This window comes from Geotrypetes seraphini, chromosome 13, assembly GCF_902459505.1.
Source record: "Geotrypetes seraphini chromosome 13, aGeoSer1.1, whole genome shotgun sequence".
NCBI classification, from domain to species: domain Eukaryota; kingdom Metazoa; phylum Chordata; class Amphibia; order Gymnophiona; family Dermophiidae; genus Geotrypetes; species Geotrypetes seraphini.
Window position 1 is genome coordinate 60,029,275 of NC_047096.1, and position 21,745 is coordinate 60,051,019.

At 42.6% G+C, this 21,745-nt stretch overlaps 1 protein-coding gene across 1 annotated transcript in view; it reads right to left on the reverse strand.

The window, feature by feature from the left end:
• VPS25 (vacuolar protein sorting 25 homolog) overlaps positions 1-17,977 on the reverse strand; it is a 35,648-nt gene extending 17,671 nt beyond the window's left edge. The window contains exons 1-4 of the mRNA XM_033919419.1: positions 17,821-17,977; positions 12,420-12,565; positions 4,060-4,113; positions 745-833 (exon numbers count right to left, since the gene is read on the reverse strand). Coding sequence (XP_033775310.1) covers positions 745-833; positions 4,060-4,113; positions 12,420-12,565; positions 17,821-17,867 — 336 coding nt within the window. The 5' untranslated portion in view covers positions 17,868-17,977. The remainder of the gene's footprint in view (positions 1-744; positions 834-4,059; positions 4,114-12,419; positions 12,566-17,820) is intronic.
• Positions 17,978-21,745: the final 3,768 nt, after the last annotated feature.

A 21,745-nucleotide genomic window follows, 5' to 3' on the forward strand; every position in this document is an offset into this window, starting at 1 on the left:
TACCCAGATGCTCCTTGTAGGCCCCCGATCATCTCCCCCACTTGCCCTGACCTCTACCTTCTGTATCTGATTTTATATTCCACCTTCAGTAAAGAAATTGCATCAAAGCAGATACATAGAAAATATATGAAGGCTTTTCAAAAAGTAACAGCAAATTGAATATTTTGAGATACATAATTCAATTACCGTATTTTTCGCTCTATAAGACGCACTTTCCCCCCCCTAAAAAGGAGGTGGAAAACGGGGCGCGTCTTATGGAGCGAATGTAACCCACCCACCCCTTTCAAACTGGAGAGAACGAGTCTACCTTTTCGGCAGGGCTCCGTTGTAATGTTAAAAGGCACGGGAGACAGGCAGCTACCAACCGGCTGGGGAGTGACGTAAGGGCAGGGCATGCGCACAGTAGCAGCATGCTGACCTCCCTCGTGGGCCGAGGCTCCGTTATGATAAACGGCGTGCGGAGGAGCGCGCTTCGGGCCAGATTTGGGTTATTTCGGACTACTGGTGGCTAATTCCAAGCACCCTCTGCTCATCTCAGTAAACTATTCCCAGACTTTTTCTCTGAACCTACTACCGACTCCCTTTCTTAAGGATATCACCTTCTTGAACTTTATGGACAACTACTAAATATTTTTCTCATACCACCATTATCTTCTTCTCTTAAACATTAAAGCAGCATTGGAAAATCAAACATCTACACAATGAAACCAAGGTCATTAAAAACAGGTTCATCTGGAATCTTACCCATTGATATATGATTTTGCCCCATTCTTCTGGTCGTCGCCACATTATCAGGAAACTGGATTTATTTTTATCCAACCATTCCAAATTCCCTAAAAATACAAAAGTTAAAAAAAAAAAAAAAAAAGTTATCAGGAGGCCCTAAAACAATTGTTTAGAAAAAAGTAGGTTCTGCAAAGAAGCAAATGGACAGAAAGGTAACCAACAGGTTGTCGTTTGTGTCTTAACTACATAATGACATGGGGACAAATTTTTCCCCGTCCCAGTGGGAACTCATTTTCCCATCCCGGCGAGTTCTTTTCCTGCCCCTGCCCCATCCCTGCAAACTCTGTCCTCATCTGCACAAGCCTCAAACACTTTAAAAATCATAAGTGTTTGAGGCTTGTGCGGTTAAGGCAGAGCTTACAGGACTGGGGCAGGGACAGCTACAAAATTCACGGGGACAGGATGGGAAAATTGAGTTCCTGCAGGGATGGGGACAAACTTGTCCCCGTGTCATTCTCTAGTCTTAACCAAAGGCAGATCAGAAAAGGGTAGCCAAAATGATGCCATGTCCACATCAAATTCCCTATCATATAAGTATGTGAACATGCAAGTGGCTATGACAGACATTCAGATACATTGAAAGAATAATTTACAGAAGTATTTTTCAGTGGAGAAAGCTATAAGAGAAGCTGATAAGATGCAACAGAAATACTGCCAGTAATCACTGAAACTGAGATTGATGCTACTCATCCAAGTGTACTGAAGGATCTTAGGGAAATTCTGGCAGCTTCACTGGCTATCTTCACAATACTTCTCTAGAGTTGGAAGTGGTATTGAAGGACTGGAGCAAGGTGCATGTTGTCCCTCTCCACAAAAGTGGAAGTAAGGAAGAAGTAGGAAACTACTAGTAAGTCTGATTTCTGTGGTAAGACAATTAATAGAAACGCTTTTAGAATAGAGGATAGTGAAGTTTCTAGAACCCAGTGGATTACAGGACCTGAGGCAACATGGATTCACTAGACAGGTCTTGTAAGACAAATCTGATCAATTTTGTTGACTGGGTGACTAGAGAATTGGATACAGGGAGTGTGCTAGATGTGATGTATTTAGGTTTTAGCAAAGTCTTTAACAGTGTTCCATGCAGAAATCTAATAAATAAACTGAGTGCCCTCAGTATGGGCTCCAAAGAGATGGACTGGAATAGGAACTGGTCGAGTGGAAGATGTCAGATGGTAGCAGTCAATGGAGATCACTCTGAGGAAAGGGATGTTATCAGTGACTTCCTCAAGATTCGGTTCTTGGGCCTGTTCTTTTTAACATTTTTATTAGCAATATTGCTGAAGGGCTGTTCGGTAAAATTTGCTTCTTTGTGGATACCAGAATCTGCAATAGAATAGATACTTCTGATGGTGTGAACATGAGGAAGAACCTACCAAAGCTTGAAGAATGGTCTGAAATTTGGGCATTTGGGCTGCAAAAACCTGAGGGTACAGTTTAGGGGGTGAAGAACTTTTGCATTAAAGTGGAATGGGATTTAGATTCGATAGTATGTGATGATCTTAACGTGGCCAAACAGGTTGAAAAGTTGATGGTGAAAGTTAGGATGCTCGAGTGCATAGGGAGAGGAATGTCCAGTAGAAAAAGAAGGTATTGATACCCCTTGTATAATACTCTGGTAAGACCTCATTTAAGATATTGTGTACATTTCTGGAGACTGCACCTTTAAAAGATCTAAATAGGATGGAATCAATAAAGAGGAAAGCAACTAAAATGGTTGATGGTCTACATCACAAGGCATAATGGGACAGACTTAAAGATCTCAATATGTATACTTTGTAGGAAAGGCGTTTAAATACCTATGTGCATATATACATGAGGCTAGTCTTTTTCAAACGAAAGGAAACTTCAGAGTGAGAGGGCATAAAATGTGGTTAAGAGGTGATAGGCTCAAGTAATCTAAGGAAATACTTTTTTACCAAAAAGGTGGTAGATGCGTGGAATAGTCTCCTAGAGGTAGTGAAGACAAAGACTTTCTGAATACAAGAAAGTGTGGGACCTCTTAGGGAGAGGAGGGGATAGTGGATGCTGTGGATGGGCCATCTGGCCTTTATCCGCTGTACTGCAAGGCTTGTGAAGCTTAAGATACTGACCAGGAAACCATCATTTTTGACTACTGGAAGATAGTGACAATACGCAATGTAATGGGCTATATTGGCATAGCTAGGGATAGCATCACGCAAACTACTTTGGCAACTTATAGTGTGGAGAACCAACATACATTTCATGATCTCAGTTGGTTCATTATTAAACAAAATTTCAGATACTTTTATAAGTGATAAAGTGGCCTGCATACAGTTATGGTAGCAGCTTTGAATTTTCAAATTAAACTCTTGTGAAACCCCATGGACTGAATGGAATACCATTATTTGAATATATTATTTTAGACAATACTTGTAGAGTACCGTATTTTCACTCATATACCGCGCACCCGTGTAAAACACGCACACGGGTATAGCGCGCAGGAAACTGTAATTTATGTAAATAAATTTTTATATACCGCACACACCCGTATACCGCGCATGCCGCCCCGACTCTCCCGTCGCCGCCCGACTCTCCTTTGGCCACCCCGACTCTCCTTTCACCCGCCCAGATTCTCCTCTCCCCCTTGAAGTCCTGTCCCCACCCTGAAAACCTGATGCTTCCCCCCCCCGACGTCCGATTCACCCCCCCGCAGGACCGCTTGCACCCCCACCCTAAAGGACCGCTCGCACGCACTCGCACCCCCACCCCGAAGGACCGCTCGCACGCACTCGCACCCCCACCCCGAAGGACCCCCCCCCCATCATGTAGAAGCTCCTACTGTTGTCCTGCTTCTTCCTCTGCCGGCGGTCCAGGCCCTTCTGTGAGCCCTGCGTCTGTGCTGCTTCCTCTTCCGGCGGTCCCGCCCTTTCTCTGACGTCACCCCCCTCCACAATTGACATTAATCCCACTTCCCAGCTTGTTACAAACTGAGCTTTCAATCCTGATCCTTTCCAGTGTTGTCTTCAACCCACAAATAATTTTAAATCAAAACTTTTCAAGTTTATTTCTGCTATTCTGAATTTTAGATGTTAAAAAAAAGACAAATCTGTGCAGAGCAAAAGGAAGAGAAGCCATACTTGCATAGATGCATTTAAGAATAGTGATAGCCGAGAAGACAATTGAAAGGATTTTTTTTTTTAATTTCTCTCTTAAAGTAAAACAGATCTTCTCAAATAATTTCACCGAAACCAGTTTCACGACTAACATGTCAACCATCAGAACTAGAGAAATCTGACAAACAGCTTTACTAACCTTTTTTCCTGAGTTCTTCTAAAATAACCTGAATGGCTTCCAAAGAGAGTTTTCCTGTTGATGGTTAAGGAAACCCTTTGTAACGTAATTCAGAAGATATACATTGGACACAGTGTGAGACATTATTACTTCAATACTCTGCATGCATCATTTTCATAACACACAAAAAACATTTCCACAAGAATTAAAAGCAGGGAAAAAGCTCAGCAGCTGCAGGGCTCAATTTCAATTCTTGAGTCAGCCAGGATGGTTGGGAGGGAGGAGACAGAAGAAACATGCTAACCATCATTTAATGACAACTCCTACTGGTTCGACTGGGGATTCATGTGTGCAGAGTTCTGGAGGAAGTTGTGCTCTGCTGCTTCTGGACATCCTGTTGCTCCAATATCTCTCCCCCCCCCTGCCCCCTCCAAACAAGGAAAAACAGCAGCCAAATTTGGAATGCTCCTGAAGACTTACCCTTTTGAAGAGGCATAAAATATACAGTTCGACCCTAACGATTGTCTGAGAATTATGCAGTGCAGTCAGACACTACCTTTCTAAAGCTTATACTACTGCTTCTTCATTCTTATCAAATACCGTAACTGATGTTCCATTCTCTGTCTCTGATTTTTCCATCATTGAATATTGTTCACCGCCTTGTTATCCCATGAGGAAAGGCGGTCCATTAAACAAAATGAACTATAAGCCATAGTGGCACAGTGCCACAACTGTGGATTTTAAAATGACAATTAAGCATGGCATGGGCCTACTCTGCTATTGGGTAAATCAACTCCTGCCAAGGACCATTGCTGTAATGGCTGGGCTAAAACAAGAGAGATTATTTAAAAAAACCACAAGTATTTGTAAATTAAGGTTCCTGGCAGCCAGGTCAGTTTGTGAGGTTACAAGTACAGGTCTATCTGGGCAGCTGTTCAAGAGACCTAAGACGCTGCATGTTTGAACACTAGCCATGTTAGTACTGATAAATATTTAGATTAATACAGAGGTTTATGAAGGAAGGAAGTGATTCTAGGTGTGAAAGATGAGTGATATTCTGTAAGCAACTTGCAGGTTCATACTACTAGTGTTCAGGACTACTAGACACATTGCACTAGAACTGACAATGCTCACGGTATCACTCAGAAGGGGCAGCACTAGTACAGATTAATACCACTCCTTGCTCAGTGCCCTGAAAGCAAATTTATTTGAGAAATCCAGTTGAAATTAAATTAAACCGTATCATTCAAATTCTCCTTTTTTGCTCTTCATTTCATTCGTGAGGTCAAGTTATCCTATCTAACAAGCCCCTCCAACTTTATTCATTAATTGTAAGAATTAGCACCACACCCTGATTTTCTTATCAAAACATTTTGAATACAAACATCAAACTTGTATACAGAACAAACAGATCTAAAAGTGGCATCTCCAATGCATACTTTCATATGGTAAAAATTTCTGGCTCCGTCTCTTTGCCAGACACCTCACCTCAAAACACTCGTTTCAAAACAAACATACTAAGACTAACAAATTTAAGTGTAAACATTTGCATCTAGCTTTACTAAAGGGTAGAGATGGGACGATACACAGAGAAAAACATAAGAAAACAAATACAGACATCAGTATGTTTAGATAAATTACTACTACCGTGTTTCCCCCCAAATAAGACAGTGTCTTATATTAATTTTGGGCCCAGAAATGGCACTAGTTCTTATTTTCGGGGAGATCTTATTTTTTTTCATGTACAATGATCATCTCTCCCTTCCTCTCCTCCACCCCAATTCTTCCTATTTCCTTTCCCCACGTGTAGCATCTTTCCTCCCCTCACCCATCCCCTTGTGCAGTATCTTTCTATCCCTCCCTCCCCCCTGTCCCTCCCTGTTTCCCATCTTCTATCCCTCTCGCCTTCCCATCTCTTGTGCAGCATCTTTTTATCCCTCCCACCCACCCCCACCCCCGTTGCCAGATGAAAGGTGGGGGAGGAGTGTTGCAGGATGAGGGTTGGGGAGCTGGGAGAAAAGGGAGCAGCACTTTGAAGATTGTGGGAGACGGGAGGGCAGGAAGACAGCATTGCCAGATGAGAGATGGTGGGATCAAGGGGAGGGGTTGGGAGCAATGTTGCCAGATGAGGGGTGGAGGAGGTGAGAGGAAGGACAGCAGAACTTTGAGGAGTGGGGGAGCAGAGCTATCAGATGAAGAGTGGGAGAGGGAGGGAGTGCTGCTATTAGGAGGGGGGTGATGGGAACTAGGGTGAACCAGCCAGCGCCGCCTGGCCCGGCTCTCACCTGCGGCGCCGACGAGATGTTGTTGAGCAGGCAATTCAGCTCTTGGAACTGGGTCCGACAGCCTCATCAGAGACGGAGAGACTGAGCAAAGCGCACCAGACACTGGCACAGTGCTGCACTGCCATTCGTCACCTCTTGGAGCCGCTGTCGACAGGCGGGTTCCAGGTTCGGCAGCTCCAATGCCTCCGGAAGTTCAGTCTAGTTGTCGCTCATGCACGGTGCTGGGAGTAACAAAAGCAGCGTGACTAGCAGCAGCACTGCCATCGGGGGGAGGGGAGGAAAATGTGTTGCTGCTGCCGCCGGCAACTAGGGCTTATTTTCGGGGATAGAGCTTTTATTAAGACCTACCCCAAAAATCATGTTAGGACTTATTTTCAGGGTAGGTCTTATTTTCTGGGAAACACGGTACTATTATTTTTAAAGCGCTACCAGATGTAAGCGCAGCACTACAGAGCCACAAAGGAGACAGTGCCTGCTCGAATGAGCTTACAATCTAATCAATCAAGACAAGCAAGATGCCTAGGGTAGGGGGTTACAGTTAGCAGGGGGTTAAACTGCTAGCTAAGGTGATGAGAAGGGGGAGAGAGGGTTATGAACTGAAGGCAAATTGCAAAAAAGTCGGCTTCCAGTCTATTTTTGAACAAGGGAGGGGGAATGACGCACGGACTCAGGTAGTCTATTCCAGGCATATGGGACAGAAAGGCGAAAAGAACAAAGTCTGACATTCGCAGTGGAGGAGAAGGGTTCAAATAAAAGTAACCTATCTGAGGAACAGAGTTCTCAGGGAGCTGTATAAGGAGAGACAAGAGAGGGGAGATAGTGAGGGGCTGCAGAATGAAGACACTTGTACGTTAGTAATAGGAGTTTGAAACCTCCCTCTTCATACTGAATCAAGGCTAAATAATAATAATAAGTTTATATACCGCAAGGCCGTAAAGTTCTATGCGGTTTACAATAGTTAAAAAAACAAACAAAAATAAAAAGTTGAATAGAACTAAAAAAGTTAAAAACCAATAATTAGAGACACTAAAATGATCAAAATAGTGCATAATAAAATTTTTACGAATTAGCAGCCTAAATACTTCGAAAACAGATATGTTTTTAGATGTCTCCTAAATTTCCCATAAGTGTCAGTAAGCAAAAAGCAATTTTTTAAAGTTTACATCCTCTAACAGACGGAAAAACAAAATTCAGATGTAAAAATATATTAAGAATCAAATACAACAACAAAAAATAGTTAAGCATGAGATATATATATGGTTAACTGGGACATCTGTTTATTTGGGCAAATCATAGAGAACAAAACCAAAATCAGAATTTATTTCACTGCTGTTTAACTGAGCCATTACCCGCCACATGGCACACTTGTGACCAATACATCAATGTATCACTTAAAACAGGGGTGTCCAACCTGCGGCCCGAGGGCTATGCTGTGTTTTCCTCTGCTGCCCCCGGGTGTTTACCGTCTTCCTCTTCTGTTTTGCTGCAGCGTTTGCGCGGCCCCAGAAAATTTTTTTGGGGGGCCAATGCAGCCCAGGGAAGCCAAAAGGTTGGACATCCCTGACTTAAAAGGTCCTTTTACCAAATAGCAGTAAAAATCAACCTTAGCGTGTCATTATGCACGTCTTCCTGTATACTAAAGCCATTTTTATTGATTGGGTAAAACAGTTGAATTTCCTACTTTTTTGGTGTGTGTGTTGTTAGCCACTAGCGCATAAATCCTTATCGCCCACTATTATGTAGGTGGTAATGACTCACATGCCAAGTACATGCTAATTGGTTAGTGCGTGGTAATGTAGCTCTGCTAACCAATTAGAATCCCGACATTACTATGGGACATCTCACTGCCCTACAGTATTCCATTTTTTGCTGCGGTAGGAAGGTTGCTGCTTACCACAGCTTTGAAAAATGGCTCCTTAATCAGTATAAAAGGACTAATCTAATATTTCTGTGTTGCTCTATGCCTGAACAGGTTTAAGGCGACTTACAACTCAAGAGAATCACATTGTGAAAACAGCAGGTTCAAAGGCAATTTACAACTCGAGAGTATCACATATGCTTAGGGATGTGGCAGAGGATCACATTGTGGACAGAGGTAGAGCAATGGAGTGCAGGAAAAACAAGATATTATTGGAGATACTGGAGAGGGTGAATAGTGGATCTACATATGAATAGTTAAGAAGCGACATTAGGAATACGGAGCAAAGGTACAGAGTATTGTCAGGCTGAAGTACATCAATAGTGGTTGTAGATGTTCACGAAGAAAGAGAGTCTTTAGTTTTTTCCAGAATCTGTAGTAGCACGGTTTAGTCTTGATGACCATTGGAAGGTTGTTCCATGTCTTGGTGCCAAGATAACACTTTTGGGAGATGGTAGAGAGTACTAGGTTTTTTAGTTTTCTGGTTGATGTTGACCAGGAGTTTAACGAGGGGGTGCTGAAAACATCTAAGCCCAACCAAGAAGGTAAAGATGTGGCGACATGGAGCTTACAAGTTATTCTAGAAAAAAACTAAAACAATTTTATAGATCGGGTCTTCAACCAAAAGGTGCTCAACTCAGTTTACAATAATGTAAGTATAGTACATAAATATAAAAGAAGAATGAAATCTAGAATGGCTTAGTTTCCAAAGTGGTTAATAAACAAGAAAGTTTTCAGAGCTTTCTGAAATAAAACAAAGGGACAGTCATTATAACACCTTCCTGATCTCAAAACATTGTGGCCATGACCTTGCCTGCTGACTTTTGGGTCTTGAATTTTCTTGACCTTGGAGAACCTGAGTGCCACCATTGGACTGTTGTTTTGCCTCAGGATCATAGTGGTGTTACCATGTTTCATTAACAGTATCTAGTAGTTCCAAAAAGTTGGCAACAGCTCGCTGAAAATGCTGCAAAATCAACTTGGAAGTTTCTACTCTACATAGTTTCTAGTAAGCATTAAAACATTTGGCTGACAGCTTCTGCACATTCAGCTGCTCGTGAATTATAACCGAATATGTCTGGGTAAATCCAGACATCTGGTAACCCTATTCATAACCCAGACAGGAAAAAAAAAACCACACACACACAGCAGCTTCTGCTGCTTCCAATTCTCTCTCAGAAGAAGCACAATCTCTGTAGGTTACTGTGACAGTAGGGTTACCAGATGCCTGGGGAAACCCAGATATGCCCTCTTTTTAGAGGACTGTCCAGGCTCCTGGATGGACTTTTCAAATCCTGTCATTTGTTTGGATTTAGGAAAGCCCTGACGAGCTTCAGCTGTTTTTGGGGGGCCTCTGAGCATGCATGGATGACATCACACAAATCGAACATGCTCTGGGCCCTCCAGATGCGGCTGGAGCTTGTCTGGAAGAAGTGCAGAGGCTTTGTGGGGGCAGGGCTGGACGGGGTGGGACTGAAGGCGGAATGCGACAGGATAATGTATGTGTCTGCGACTGTGCTTGGGATGCTTACATGGGGATGTGCAGGGCAAAGCTTTTTTTAACTATTTGTGTACCATTTCTTTTGCATGATTTTTTTTAATGATTGGATTATTTTGGGGACAGTTATTAATAGTATGAACTATCAACATCACATGAAAAAACTGAAATTTTGAGTTTTTTCATGTTTTGGCCTAAAACTGACATGGAGGTAGATAGGGGATGGGTCTTTGGTGTGGGCAGACTGGATGGGCCGTGGCCCTTTTCTGCCGTCATTTTCTATGTTTCTAAACAACATGGGAAAACAGTCCCAACCTGCAATTCTATTAGTCCTGATAAAATATTGTAAAATTATAAGGGTCATTATTCAAACTCCACAGTCAGCCATGACATGTAAAGCTGTACCCCAATATTCAATTAGAAGCAGTGTGGCAGCTTAGAAAGGCTCAAACAATGCTTTAATCAAATTCAGTATGTACCAATGGTACGTGGTCTTCGTTATAAGGCGAATAGGGACAGACTTAAAGATCTTAATCTGTAGACTTTGGACGAAAGGCAGGAGAGGGGAGATATGATAGAGATGTTTAAATACTATTTTACAGAAAGGGTGGTAGATGGGTGAAAACAGTCTCCCGGTAGAGGTGGTGGAGACAAGAGAATGTGTCTGATTTCAAGAAGGCACATGGGATCTCTTAGAGAGAGGAAAAGATAATGGTTACTGCAGATGAGCAGACTGGATGAGCCATTTGGCTTTTATCTGCCATCATGTTTCTGACATGTTCCCTGGATAGCTGTAGTGCCTCAGCAATTATTTTAGCCAATATTTGCCGGTCTGCCAAAATCATATCATGGACATGGTCAACAATTTCAGGAATTGACAGAGTTTTGAGGCCTCCCAGACCTTGCTGCAACTTCGGTCTCAAAATCTCCACGCTGAAAGATTGCACACCACTTCGTCACTGTGGAGCATGATGGGATCAATGTCAAAAATGGCATTATGATTCTGCAAACTGGCACTTTGCAAAATAAAATAACACTTTTCAGCTACAGTGGCAAAATAACGCTCAGAATTAAGGAAGTTGGTTAGGCTGAGAACATTTCAGCACCCCCTCATATGAGAGGTTCCGCAAAGTTCACATAAAGAATCTGGAACATTATACAAGATAGTTTGAAGGTAATGTATGAATTAATAGGAAGCCAGTGGAAGATCTTGTAATAAGGTGAGATGGAGTCAAATTTTTTCAATTTGAATATTAGTCTAACTGCTGTTTTTGTATTAGTTGTAGTTTGTGCTTGAGGGTGGAGTTGATGCCTGCATAGAGAGAGTTGCGACAGTCCAATTGGGATAAAACCAGCATGTGTGTCAGTACAGCAAAGTGGCAGTCATGGAAAAAAAGGTCTGATTAGTCTCAGCCATCTCATACTATGGGGGGTTTTCTTCCATAGGTTGGAAATTTGGGGTTCATAAGAAAGGATGGAATCAAGTATGATTCCAAGTACTTTAGAGGATTTGTCGATATGTAGAATGGTTCATGACTGTAGAGCGATAATTGTGGGAACAGTTTTGTGTTATTTGAGTTTGTTGAGTGTAGCTCAGGTGTGCATTTTGTCTAAGCCAGCTACAGTTGCTATTAGTCCTGCAATGACTGTGTTGGTGGTGTATGTGGTGATTTTTTTTTTTTTTTCATTAAAATGTAGATTCCTCCAAAAATGCCTAGAAGAGATTTAAGACTTGTTCATCTGCATTATTAACTGCCGTTGATTTTTTCAGTTGCAGTCAGTGAAGAGAATATAGCAGAGTATACACATTTTTATTACCGTATTTCCCCATGTATAGGCCACAGGAAATGCCGATGTAGGTTTTAAAACTCTTAGATAAGCCGCCCCATGTTAATAGGCGTGGCTTATCTAAGAGTTTTAAAACCTACATCGGCCTATACAATGAAGTGGCCTATACATCATGTCTCCCCCTTAAATACCTCCCTCGCCGGTAATCCTCCTGGATGGATGTGCCTACCTCTTCCAAACATGCTAACAGCCTCCTCCAAACACACTGTGCAGGGCAGGAGCGATGTTTGCGATCTCAAGCCTCATCCCGCGCCCTTCCTGATTGACTGGCGTCGCGAGAACTGACACAAACATCCAGGAGGATTACTGGCAAGGAAGGTATTTAAGGGGTGGGGGGGGGAGGATGATGTATTGCTCCATGTATAGGCCATCTCATTTAAGCAAGCCGCCCCAGTAGGCCGGTTTGCAAAATCGACATATAGGCTGAAGCCTATACATGGGGAAATACGGTAACTGGTTTCAGGATATTTCTCTGTAATTATTTCTGCCCTTTTAAGTCACCACTGTATTTTTCTTAGTCAATAGATGGAAAGCTTACCTTTTCTCTTATGCAATTCTGGTTTTTTTACCTGCAACTTCATTTAGCTGGAGCAACCATTTAATTGGGACAAAGTATTCTAGCCCTAGTGTGCCCCAACTAACCAGAATTCACTGTATTTTTAATCTAGCCGGTGCTCTTTTAAATACAGAAGATAAAAATACACAAAGCTATGACCCCACTGAAGGATTTGAATGTAGCCGTCAACTACCATTTTAACAGTGCCAGTATATGAGTACTGAAAAACAGAAACAAGACATTTTCAATATGTGAAGCCAGAATGAGAAAAGATACGCTGTATTTTCTTGTTGTTGAAGAGCGGACTCTCCTGGGTTTCCATCACATTCAGTATGTAAAGCTTGTTGTGACGGCAGAAGGCGAGTACTAGTGAGCACCATGCTGTCAATTGCTTCTGCCTGGTGTCTACATTGGGTTGTAACCTTAAAATAAAAAAAGAGAGGCGATTACTTTATAAATTAGATTGTAGGTCTAATGGTACATTTATTTATTTGATTCAATTTCAAACCCGTCCTCCTGGGAGCTCAGAACAGGTTACAAGCCAACATTCACAGAAGTTACACTGGACAGAACATTTGGTGATACAATACAATATTCACAAAAGATCAAGGCTGGGTAGTATAATAACTTGAGGACTGTCATAGGGAATTCCTGGAGGGGCATTATAGAAGATTGAACCAGGGGGTCGCCAGCTGGTAGTTGTTGGTGGAGGGAATTTTTTGTGGTTGGGCCTTTAGTTGAAGAGAAAGGCCTTCAATGCTCTTCGGAAAGACATGGTGAACATTCAAACATTTTTCCTGAGCTCTGGGCCAATGCAAGGGTATTTTATCCCTTCTAGGCAAATCTCTAGCCTAATACCTACCTTAAATTAACTTACAGACCATGAGATTTCCCAAGAGATTCTGATAATTCAAACAATCATGATCATCCCCTAGCGCAACAAATTTTAAATTAAATCTAGAAACCAGCCCCAAAACATAGGAGCAGTCCCTTCCTACTCTTCCAACATTGTCCTCAGTGAAATCTGAGAAGGAGAATGGTAGAATTCCCTCAGCAGTAGCTTTATCCCCCTATTTTGTGGCTGTGGGCAAAGAAATTTTATTACAGTATAATCTCGTTATAATGGACTTCAAGGGACCTGGAAAAACAGTCCGTCATATTCAGAGCTGCATTTTTTTTTTTTAAACTTTATTTAGGTCAACTTGAAACAACGTTCAATTAATGGACAACAGTCACTGCACAACCATATCAGCAACATCAAGAACAAAACTCAGCGAAACATTGGTATGGCATGAAATGGTTGCAAAACCAGAACACTAAAAAAATGTTCTAGAAGTTAAAATTGAACATGAAAAAATGCAGAGTGATGCACTTGGTGAATAAAAATTCAAAGGAGCTGTATGTGCTTGGGGGTGAGAAGCTGATATGTACGGACAGAGAAAAGGACCTTGGCGTGATAGTGTCCGAGGATCGCAAGGCTGAGAAACAATGCGACAAGACAGAAGGATGCCGAGCTGCATAGAGTGAGGAATCACCAGAAGAAGCAGAGAAGTTTTGATGCCCCTGTACAAGTCGTTGGCGAGGCCCCACTTGGAATACTGTGTTCAGTTCTGATGGCCGTATCTTGCTAAAAATGCAAGACTTGAAGCATTCCAGAGGAAGGAGATGAAAATGATATTGGGACTGCACTGAGAGACGTATGAAAAAAGGCTTGAATACAATTCAATCTTTATTTATATACTGCCAATACCTGAAAGAAGTTCACAGCAGTTTACATAAAACAAACAAGTTAATACAAAATTGTGAATTGGTTATCCTACAATTATAACTTCTTGAGTACAAATTCATCAAAACACAGGTCTTCAGCTCTTTTTTAAAACTCAAAGTTACTTTGCTAAATAACTTGAATAGGCAGAGTTTTCCATAGTTTAGCCGCTTGATAAGCCCAGATTGATTGTAAATATTTTTAATTTCAGGAAAATTATAAAGATACCTGAATATGTATTCCCTGGAGGAAAGAAGGGACAGAGGATATGATACAGATGTTTAAATGCTTGAAGGAAACAAATCTATTTCAGAGATGGCAAACTGGTAAAACTAGAGGACATTATGAGGTTGCGGGTAGACTTAGGAAATACTTCTTCACAGAGAAGGTGGTGGATGCCTGGAATACCCTTTCCTATAGAGGGGATGCAGGCAAAAAACAGTGATGGGAGTTCAAAAATCTGTGGGATAGGCACAAAGGATCCCTAAATAGAAAGAGAATAATATTGACACATAACTTGACAGCTCAAAAACTAGAACGCCATTTATGATGCGCAGGAATGGTGCTTAAATAGAAGCCCAGTAGTGGGGAAGTAAAGACGATGCCGGCTGGACTTCTAGTCTGTGTTCAGTGTATAGCTGAAGTTAGCTGTGATGGCGACTCCAGCAGTAGGGGGGCAGCAATGTGAGGCGGTGTAGCCATCTCTGTCCCATATGTGGCAAGAAGGATCAAGAACAATTATATGTGTTTTATAACTACATTCAAATCATCTGATGACAGGTCTTACCTATCTCAGGAGAATGAGAAGACATCTTATACTGAAACTTAGCAAGTAAAACAAAAATTACTGGTTTGTTGCCTTGAAAATGAATGTGACTTTTGGGAAGACTGGATGGACCACAGAGGTCTTTATTTGCAGGAGAAGACTTCTACAAATCCCATGGTCAGCTAGGATCACCAACAAAGATATTCTGTTCTCTCAGGGTTTCCGGGCCTTGCTGCATCTTTGTGAGGTAGAAATTGACGTTTCAGAATGATGGCTGAAACATCGGTTTCTACCTCACAAAGATGCAGGAAACCTGCAACAAGCAAAGATGTTCTTGATCATATAAACCCAGAATTGTCCCTGGAAGGCAAGATTCCCAGCAGAAACTGACCTATTTTGGACATGTGATGAGGGCAAATTCACTAGAAAAGGAGGTGCTTTTCGGCATGGTCAGTGGTAAAAGGAAGCAGCTCAAAGGTCTGTTAGCTGGTGGATACCATCAAGAATGACACAGAAAAGAACATCAAGCAATTGAAAGAAGCCGTTGAAAACAGGGAAATGGTGAGGGCCGGCCTACAGTGTATCCAAGGGTTGGACATGACTGAATAGTAGTTGTATTGCCAGTGTGGGTGGGTGGTATATTCCCTGCCCCCTCCCTGCATCACTTAAAAACAGGTGGATGTATAGATCTGAAATTTGGGGCCACAGAAGAGCTTAGGCTGCAAAGGTTACAGCCTGAGATTTTTGCTTTACTTTATAGATGCCAGAGGTAAATAATGTAAGATGGTGAGTTTGGGGGGGGGGGGAGCAAGAGAAACCTAATAGAATACTATAGAAAAGGTAATGAACCACAAAGTAATGGCAGAATAGAAATCACTAATGTAATGTAATGTAAAACCAGCACTAAAGCTCTTTGGAGCTTACTAGTTTATCTTGAGGGCAGCAGAATCTAGTTACTACAGAGACGGTAAGCAAAAAGTGAAAGTAATAGCTGTGCAGGAGTAGCCTAATAGTCAGAGCAGCGGGCTATGAACCAAAGAAACTAGGGTTCAAATTCCAGATACTCCTTGTGGCCTCACTTACCACTTAACTCTGCATTGCCTTAGATACAAACTTAAACTGTGAGATTCTGGAGACAGGAAAAGACCTAGTGAGACTCTAACTGAAAGTAACTTGCCTTTAAATTTAAATAAATAACCCAAATTTAATATATCAATCTGATAATGTCAAAGTTCAATCAATATCACCAGCTCCTGATTTAACAGCCTCCTTCCTTTTGCATTAAAGGATAGCAGCCAAATTAAAGAAACAATTAACTAGTGTGTCTGTTAGCAAAGGAACTACTTTTTGGGATTTTTTTTTTTGCTTGCACTTTTGAACTAAGGGCTCCTTTTATTAAACTACAGAATAGTTTCTAACAGCAGGCCAGCAAGGTAAATGCCCCGACGTTTATTCAATTCTTATGAGCATTGGAGCATTTACCTCGCTGAGCCATAAGTAAAATACAGCGGAAGTGTGGAAAGAACTAATAAAACGATTAAACTGCCCATCAATACTCCCTCTAAGGGCTGGTCAGGTGTGTGCACATTTTCTCTCATGTAAGCAACAAGTTCTAGTTTTTTTTTTTTTGTGTGTGTGAGCAACAAGTTCTAAAATAAATAAATAACAATTTTCCAGATTTGCAAGTATTCTTTGTGAGCGACACTCCTAGAATATATGAGCAATTTGTTCATGTGCTCAGCTTAGAAAGAACATAGCTGCCCACGCAGAGAAGCGCAACTGAACTACAATTTCCAGAGAAGGTGGTTTTCTGCTCTGGGGTCCAAGTTACTAAAAGTTACCTTTATTAATAATAATAATAATAATTTTATTCTTATATACCACCAAAGCCATGAAGTTTGAGGCGGTTTACAACAAGAAGCGCTGGACAATCAGAAGTGGTCACAATTCAGAGTCATCAATACAATCTTACATAATGAAAGAAGTGGAAAGCCATGTAGTCCTTAAGGTTACTGGTTGGGAATAGCAGAGCTATAAAGATTCTTAGTTTACAAACTCATTTTGACCAGTTTTCTGAAATTGAAGTAGGTTGAAGAGAGCGTGATAACATTACTCAGCCAATCGTTTCCATTTGCCCCGTGAGTATGGGGAACCGGTTTCAATACGGTCAAAGTTGAAAACCATTTCAAATGACATTACATTACTGACTTCTATTCCGCCTGTACCTTCTAAGCGGATCACATCAAAAGATAACTGGACTTTTCCAGAAAGAAGATTACAATTAGTGGCGCTGATAACTAATTCAATTTTGAGGAGAGGTTACAAAGTGGAAAAACGAGGAGAGTGTCAGAAGGAGCTGGAAATTTACGAGAAAGCTGCAGAGTGAATGTTGAGTCTTAGGTGGATATTACAGAGAGGGAGAATAGCATGGGGAATAGAAGGGGATTAGGATATCTGGATGAATTTTTTGAATAGTAGGGTTTTGATTTCTTTTCGGAAAGTTTTGAGGTCAGTTGTTGCTGTCAGCAGGTTGGTGATGGATTTTGCTGCCTGTGTTGCTAGTAGGTGGTCATACATCTTTTTGCGCTTACTACCCCCCTTTTTCAAAGGAACTAAGCGCAAAAAGATATATGACCACCTACTAGCAACACAGGCAGCAAAATTGGACTCCTCCATCGCCAACCTGCTGACAGCAACAACTGACCTCAAAACTTTCCGAAATCAAAACCCTACTATTCAAAAAATTCATCCAGATATCCTAAACCCCCCCCCCCCTTCCATTCCCTTCAAATCCGCCACACGTGCTGTGTTTTCTAATGCAAATCGTGTAAACAGAAAACAGTACCTGGAACGCACAGAGCCATGGGGGGGGGGGGGGGGGGGGGGGTATGGTCCTACCACTGACTACCCTACACAGCCTCGAGGGAGGGGGGTTGGGAGAGATTGCCCTGCTCCTCAGCCTCCGTTCTCCCTCGGGAACATTAGCCCCCGTTTTGCCTAGCAGCAGGGAGATAAAAACTCTTTCCACCTCAATTTCAGGCACAGCACTTCCGGGTATGCGAACGAGAGCCACGCCCAGACATCCCGTGGGTCACCGGAAGCGCCAACGGCCTTCCCGCTCCCGTAATACCGCTGCCAGCACTCACGTGAAGAACGGCGGAAAGTCGTACTGCCAGGGCCACGCCAAACTCATCGCCGCCACGCGCAGCCAGCCGCACCGGAACTAATTCCCTCCGAGCCGCCCCACCCCCGCTCGAGGTCACCTCCGGCCTGAACGTTCCGACCGCACGGATTGGCGCAAGCAGGGACGGCTTCCTCCAATAGAGGCGCAGGGCGGGAAAGACGATTCTACTGCAGTGCGAGGGAGACTGGAGCAGGTGTGAGGAGGACAATTCAGTTCTATAGGGCTAGTGGTCCAGGACTTAGGACGAGAACATAAGACGGGTCTGGGGCAGAAATGCTGCTGTCTTTCAGTGGACAATCCCCTTGCTCTTTCACCCTTCTCTGTAAAGTCCTGCCTCCTAATTAGGATGGCCAAAAAATTTCAAGCCAAACTCCTGGCAAAAAGTAGCCTAACTTGGGTCGGAGTAGCCCAAACAATTGCCGCCTAAAACGCCTCTGAGTTAGCAAACAAATACTGTCATACAAATACAAACAGTCCATAATGGTGTACAAAAGACCAAAACTCAAATACAAAAACATTCAGGAAAAACAAGTACTTACAAAGTTAAAAGCTCTTCAAACTTCTGGACATAACGGGCTGGATTCTCTATAGGATTCTATCTAGAATCTCTTCTGTTATGTTCTTCTTGGTGTGTTGGATCTTACACTCCTGAGCCAGCATCTCTCCTTTACCCCATTGTCTGCATCTCTCACTCATCCCTCTCTCTCATGCCTGTCCCTCTCCCAGTCATCATCTCTCATCCCTGGACCCCAGCCAGCTGTATACCCCTCCAGCATCTCTCTCATCCCTGCACACCCCCTCCCTGCCCCAGTCAGCATCTCATCCCTGTACTCCCCACCCCCAGCCAGCATCTCTCTCATCCCTATACCCCCAGCCAGCTGTATACTCCCCATCAGCATCTCACCCTTGTACTACCCTTCCCCAGCCAGCATCTCTCTCATCTCTGTACTCCCCAGTCATCTGTATACCCCCGTCAGCATCTCATCCCTGTACTCCCTACCCCCAGACAGCATCTCTCATCCCTGTACACCCCAGCCAGCTCTATACCCCGTCAGCATCTCATCCCTGTACCCACCACCCCCAGCCAGCATCTCTCTCATTCCTATATCCCCAGTCAGCTGTATACCTCCCCGAGTCAGCATATCATCCCTGTACTCCCCACCCTAGCCATTATCTCTCTCGTCCCTGTATACCCAATCCAGCTGTATACTCCCTGTCAGCATCTCATCCCTGTACTCCCTTTCCCCAGCCAGCATCTCTCTCATCCTTGTACACCCCAGCAAGCTGAACACCCCCCAGTCAGCCATGGGCAAGCTTTAGCATCCCTAGGCACTGCCCTGCACCTGTGACAGACACCTACATTGTAGATGGCCAGCCTCGGTGTTTTTTTAAGAATACGTGTGTCTCGATTTTCTGGTTAGACAGCGGTAGAATGCCTAACCGCTGCCTACAATCAGAATTTGCCTCTAAATATATAATCCGTGATGGAGACTGCCCCAACTTAGTTGGTTAGGCTGAGAATTTTACAGCAGCCTCTCGTCCGCAAATATATGCCTTTAGTGTAATGACATATGTATAATCAGCATGTAACTGTGAGCATATACTTTTTCATAATAATCTAGATTATGAAGACTTTCTGAAGAAATGGAATCACCTCAGGAAATATAAAAAGTTAGCAAAAGTGAAAGGGGAACCTTTCAGTTAGGGGAATTTGCAATAGACTGAGCACCAAATCCTGTTGTGGGTGATTCCACCATTACTGGGGTCAGCCAGTTGGATGCTTCCAATTGTGCTTTAAAAGACACTGCTACCCTTCTTAATCTCTGATACCTGAATGGAAGGGTTTTGTAGTAGACAAGAGCTGCCATCTCTGTTTTGATAGAAGAGTAGGACAGATGGAAACCCAGGTGTTAAGGTTCTATGAAGTGAGGCAAGAGTTCATTCAGTTCCAATAACCCTGCTTAATGTATTTATTACAACCTGTCAATGCTAAAGTCCTGGCCTTCAATTAGGGTTTCCATATACTCTTTCTATCAATCGCTATATAACACATATGCGTGCCTATGGTATTCTGCATCCCTTGCAGTTCAAAATGAGGTTGAGACCAGAGGAGACAGATTGGCATTGGAAGTGCGGAGCAATCACGGCCATAACAGGTTGTCCACTCCAGAGCTTAATGGTTTCCAGAGGTAACTGTTTCTATGATGAGCTTCAAGAGCCAGGCAAAGAGGAGGATCTGCCAGGAGGAGGAAAACCCAAGGGTACAGCTCCATTCCAATACTGTTGGTAGTAGATCTGAGGAACCCTTTGCTGAAATGGTTAGTAAGTCAAGTGGTACAGAGGCCCTGAAAAAAAAAACACCCCACAGTGAAAATTCCCTGGTCAGTTGCACTTAACCACTACTTGAATAAAACAATCTGCTCTGTTCAGAATGAAGCAGGAATTCAGTACATCCCATAGACTTTCACAACACTGATAGAGCATCTGTGGAGATAATTATGCATTTTCTATAGTGGCTATCTCCCACCTGAGTCTTTGCCTCCTTCCTTTCCCCTGTGTACTTGTCCTCCTCCTCTTTTCTGTCCATCTTCTGACACTCTTAAGGCTGCCTAGAATAGGATAAGACATGAGAGGTTTGTTTTCTAGACTTTACAAAGACAAGACTTTTGCCATTTGTGCTTCATAAGTAAGAAATCACCAAGACCAGATGATATTTACCTACGATTTCTAAAAGAACTCAATTCTGAAACTACAGACCTACTTCTATAAAATAAGCTGAACACAACACAAATCGGGAATGCGTTAGCACATTTTCCTTAAATGTGAGCAACAGAACCACGTCAAGGTCCATTCCCATGTCTGTTGGCATTCATACACATTCATACCTGGAGGCACCTATTCTCCTTCCTCTGCCTTACTTGACTAGAAGAAAAAACAGTGGCACTGAAAGTGCCTTCTATACTGAGACACCACTGTGGGAGAAGCAGGTGTCTTCACTCTTTTACACACACTTTCACACTCACATGCACACACTTTCATACTCAGTCATACAAACAGGCATACTCTAGAGGTGTATTGAGGCCAGCAGGGCCGAAATACAGCTCCAGGTTTATAAAATATGATAAAAGCAAAATAAAGGTGATTTTTCAAAGTAGTGCACAATGAACATGGATGCTAAAGCTCAAGCTGTATTTTCCCTACTCACGAGATCATGAAGCAATGGGCCAGAAATTGCCTGATGATGTCACAAACAGGGAAAACACAGCCTGAGCTTTACCATCAATCTTCAATATGCAGCCACTGGAAGGCCAAAAATGAATATTTGCAACCTTGGCTCCTTTGGAAAGAACATGGATGCTGAAGCTCTTTTTCAAAATTATTTATTTGAAAATATTGTACAAGTAATACACTTGTTCCATGGAAAGCGAAAAGAAATAAATCACAGGAAAACATACGAATCAAAAAACATCAATTGTTTCTTCTTAGACCCCAAAACTTAGGGCTCCTTTTACTAAGCTGCAGTAGCGTTTTTAGCACGCGCTGCAAATTAGCGTGTACTAACCCCTGCGCTATGCGGAAAAACTAGCGCCAGCTCAATGGAAGCATTAGCAACTAGCACACGTCGCATTGTAGCACGCGCTAAACACGTGGTAAAACCGCTAGCGCAGCTTAGTAAAAGGAGCTCTTAGTTAAGGAGGAGCAACCTTAAGAACCACTTAGAACCTAATTTATCTAATAAACATAATATTTGTAGATAAGCTTAACGGAACAACTCAAATATATTCTAACTACCATTATCCCCAGGTGATCTTTTTTAAGTCGTAGCTAGTCTGGAATGTAAAAGATATGTTTCACTCCAGCATATCTAGTGAAACATTTGCACGGGT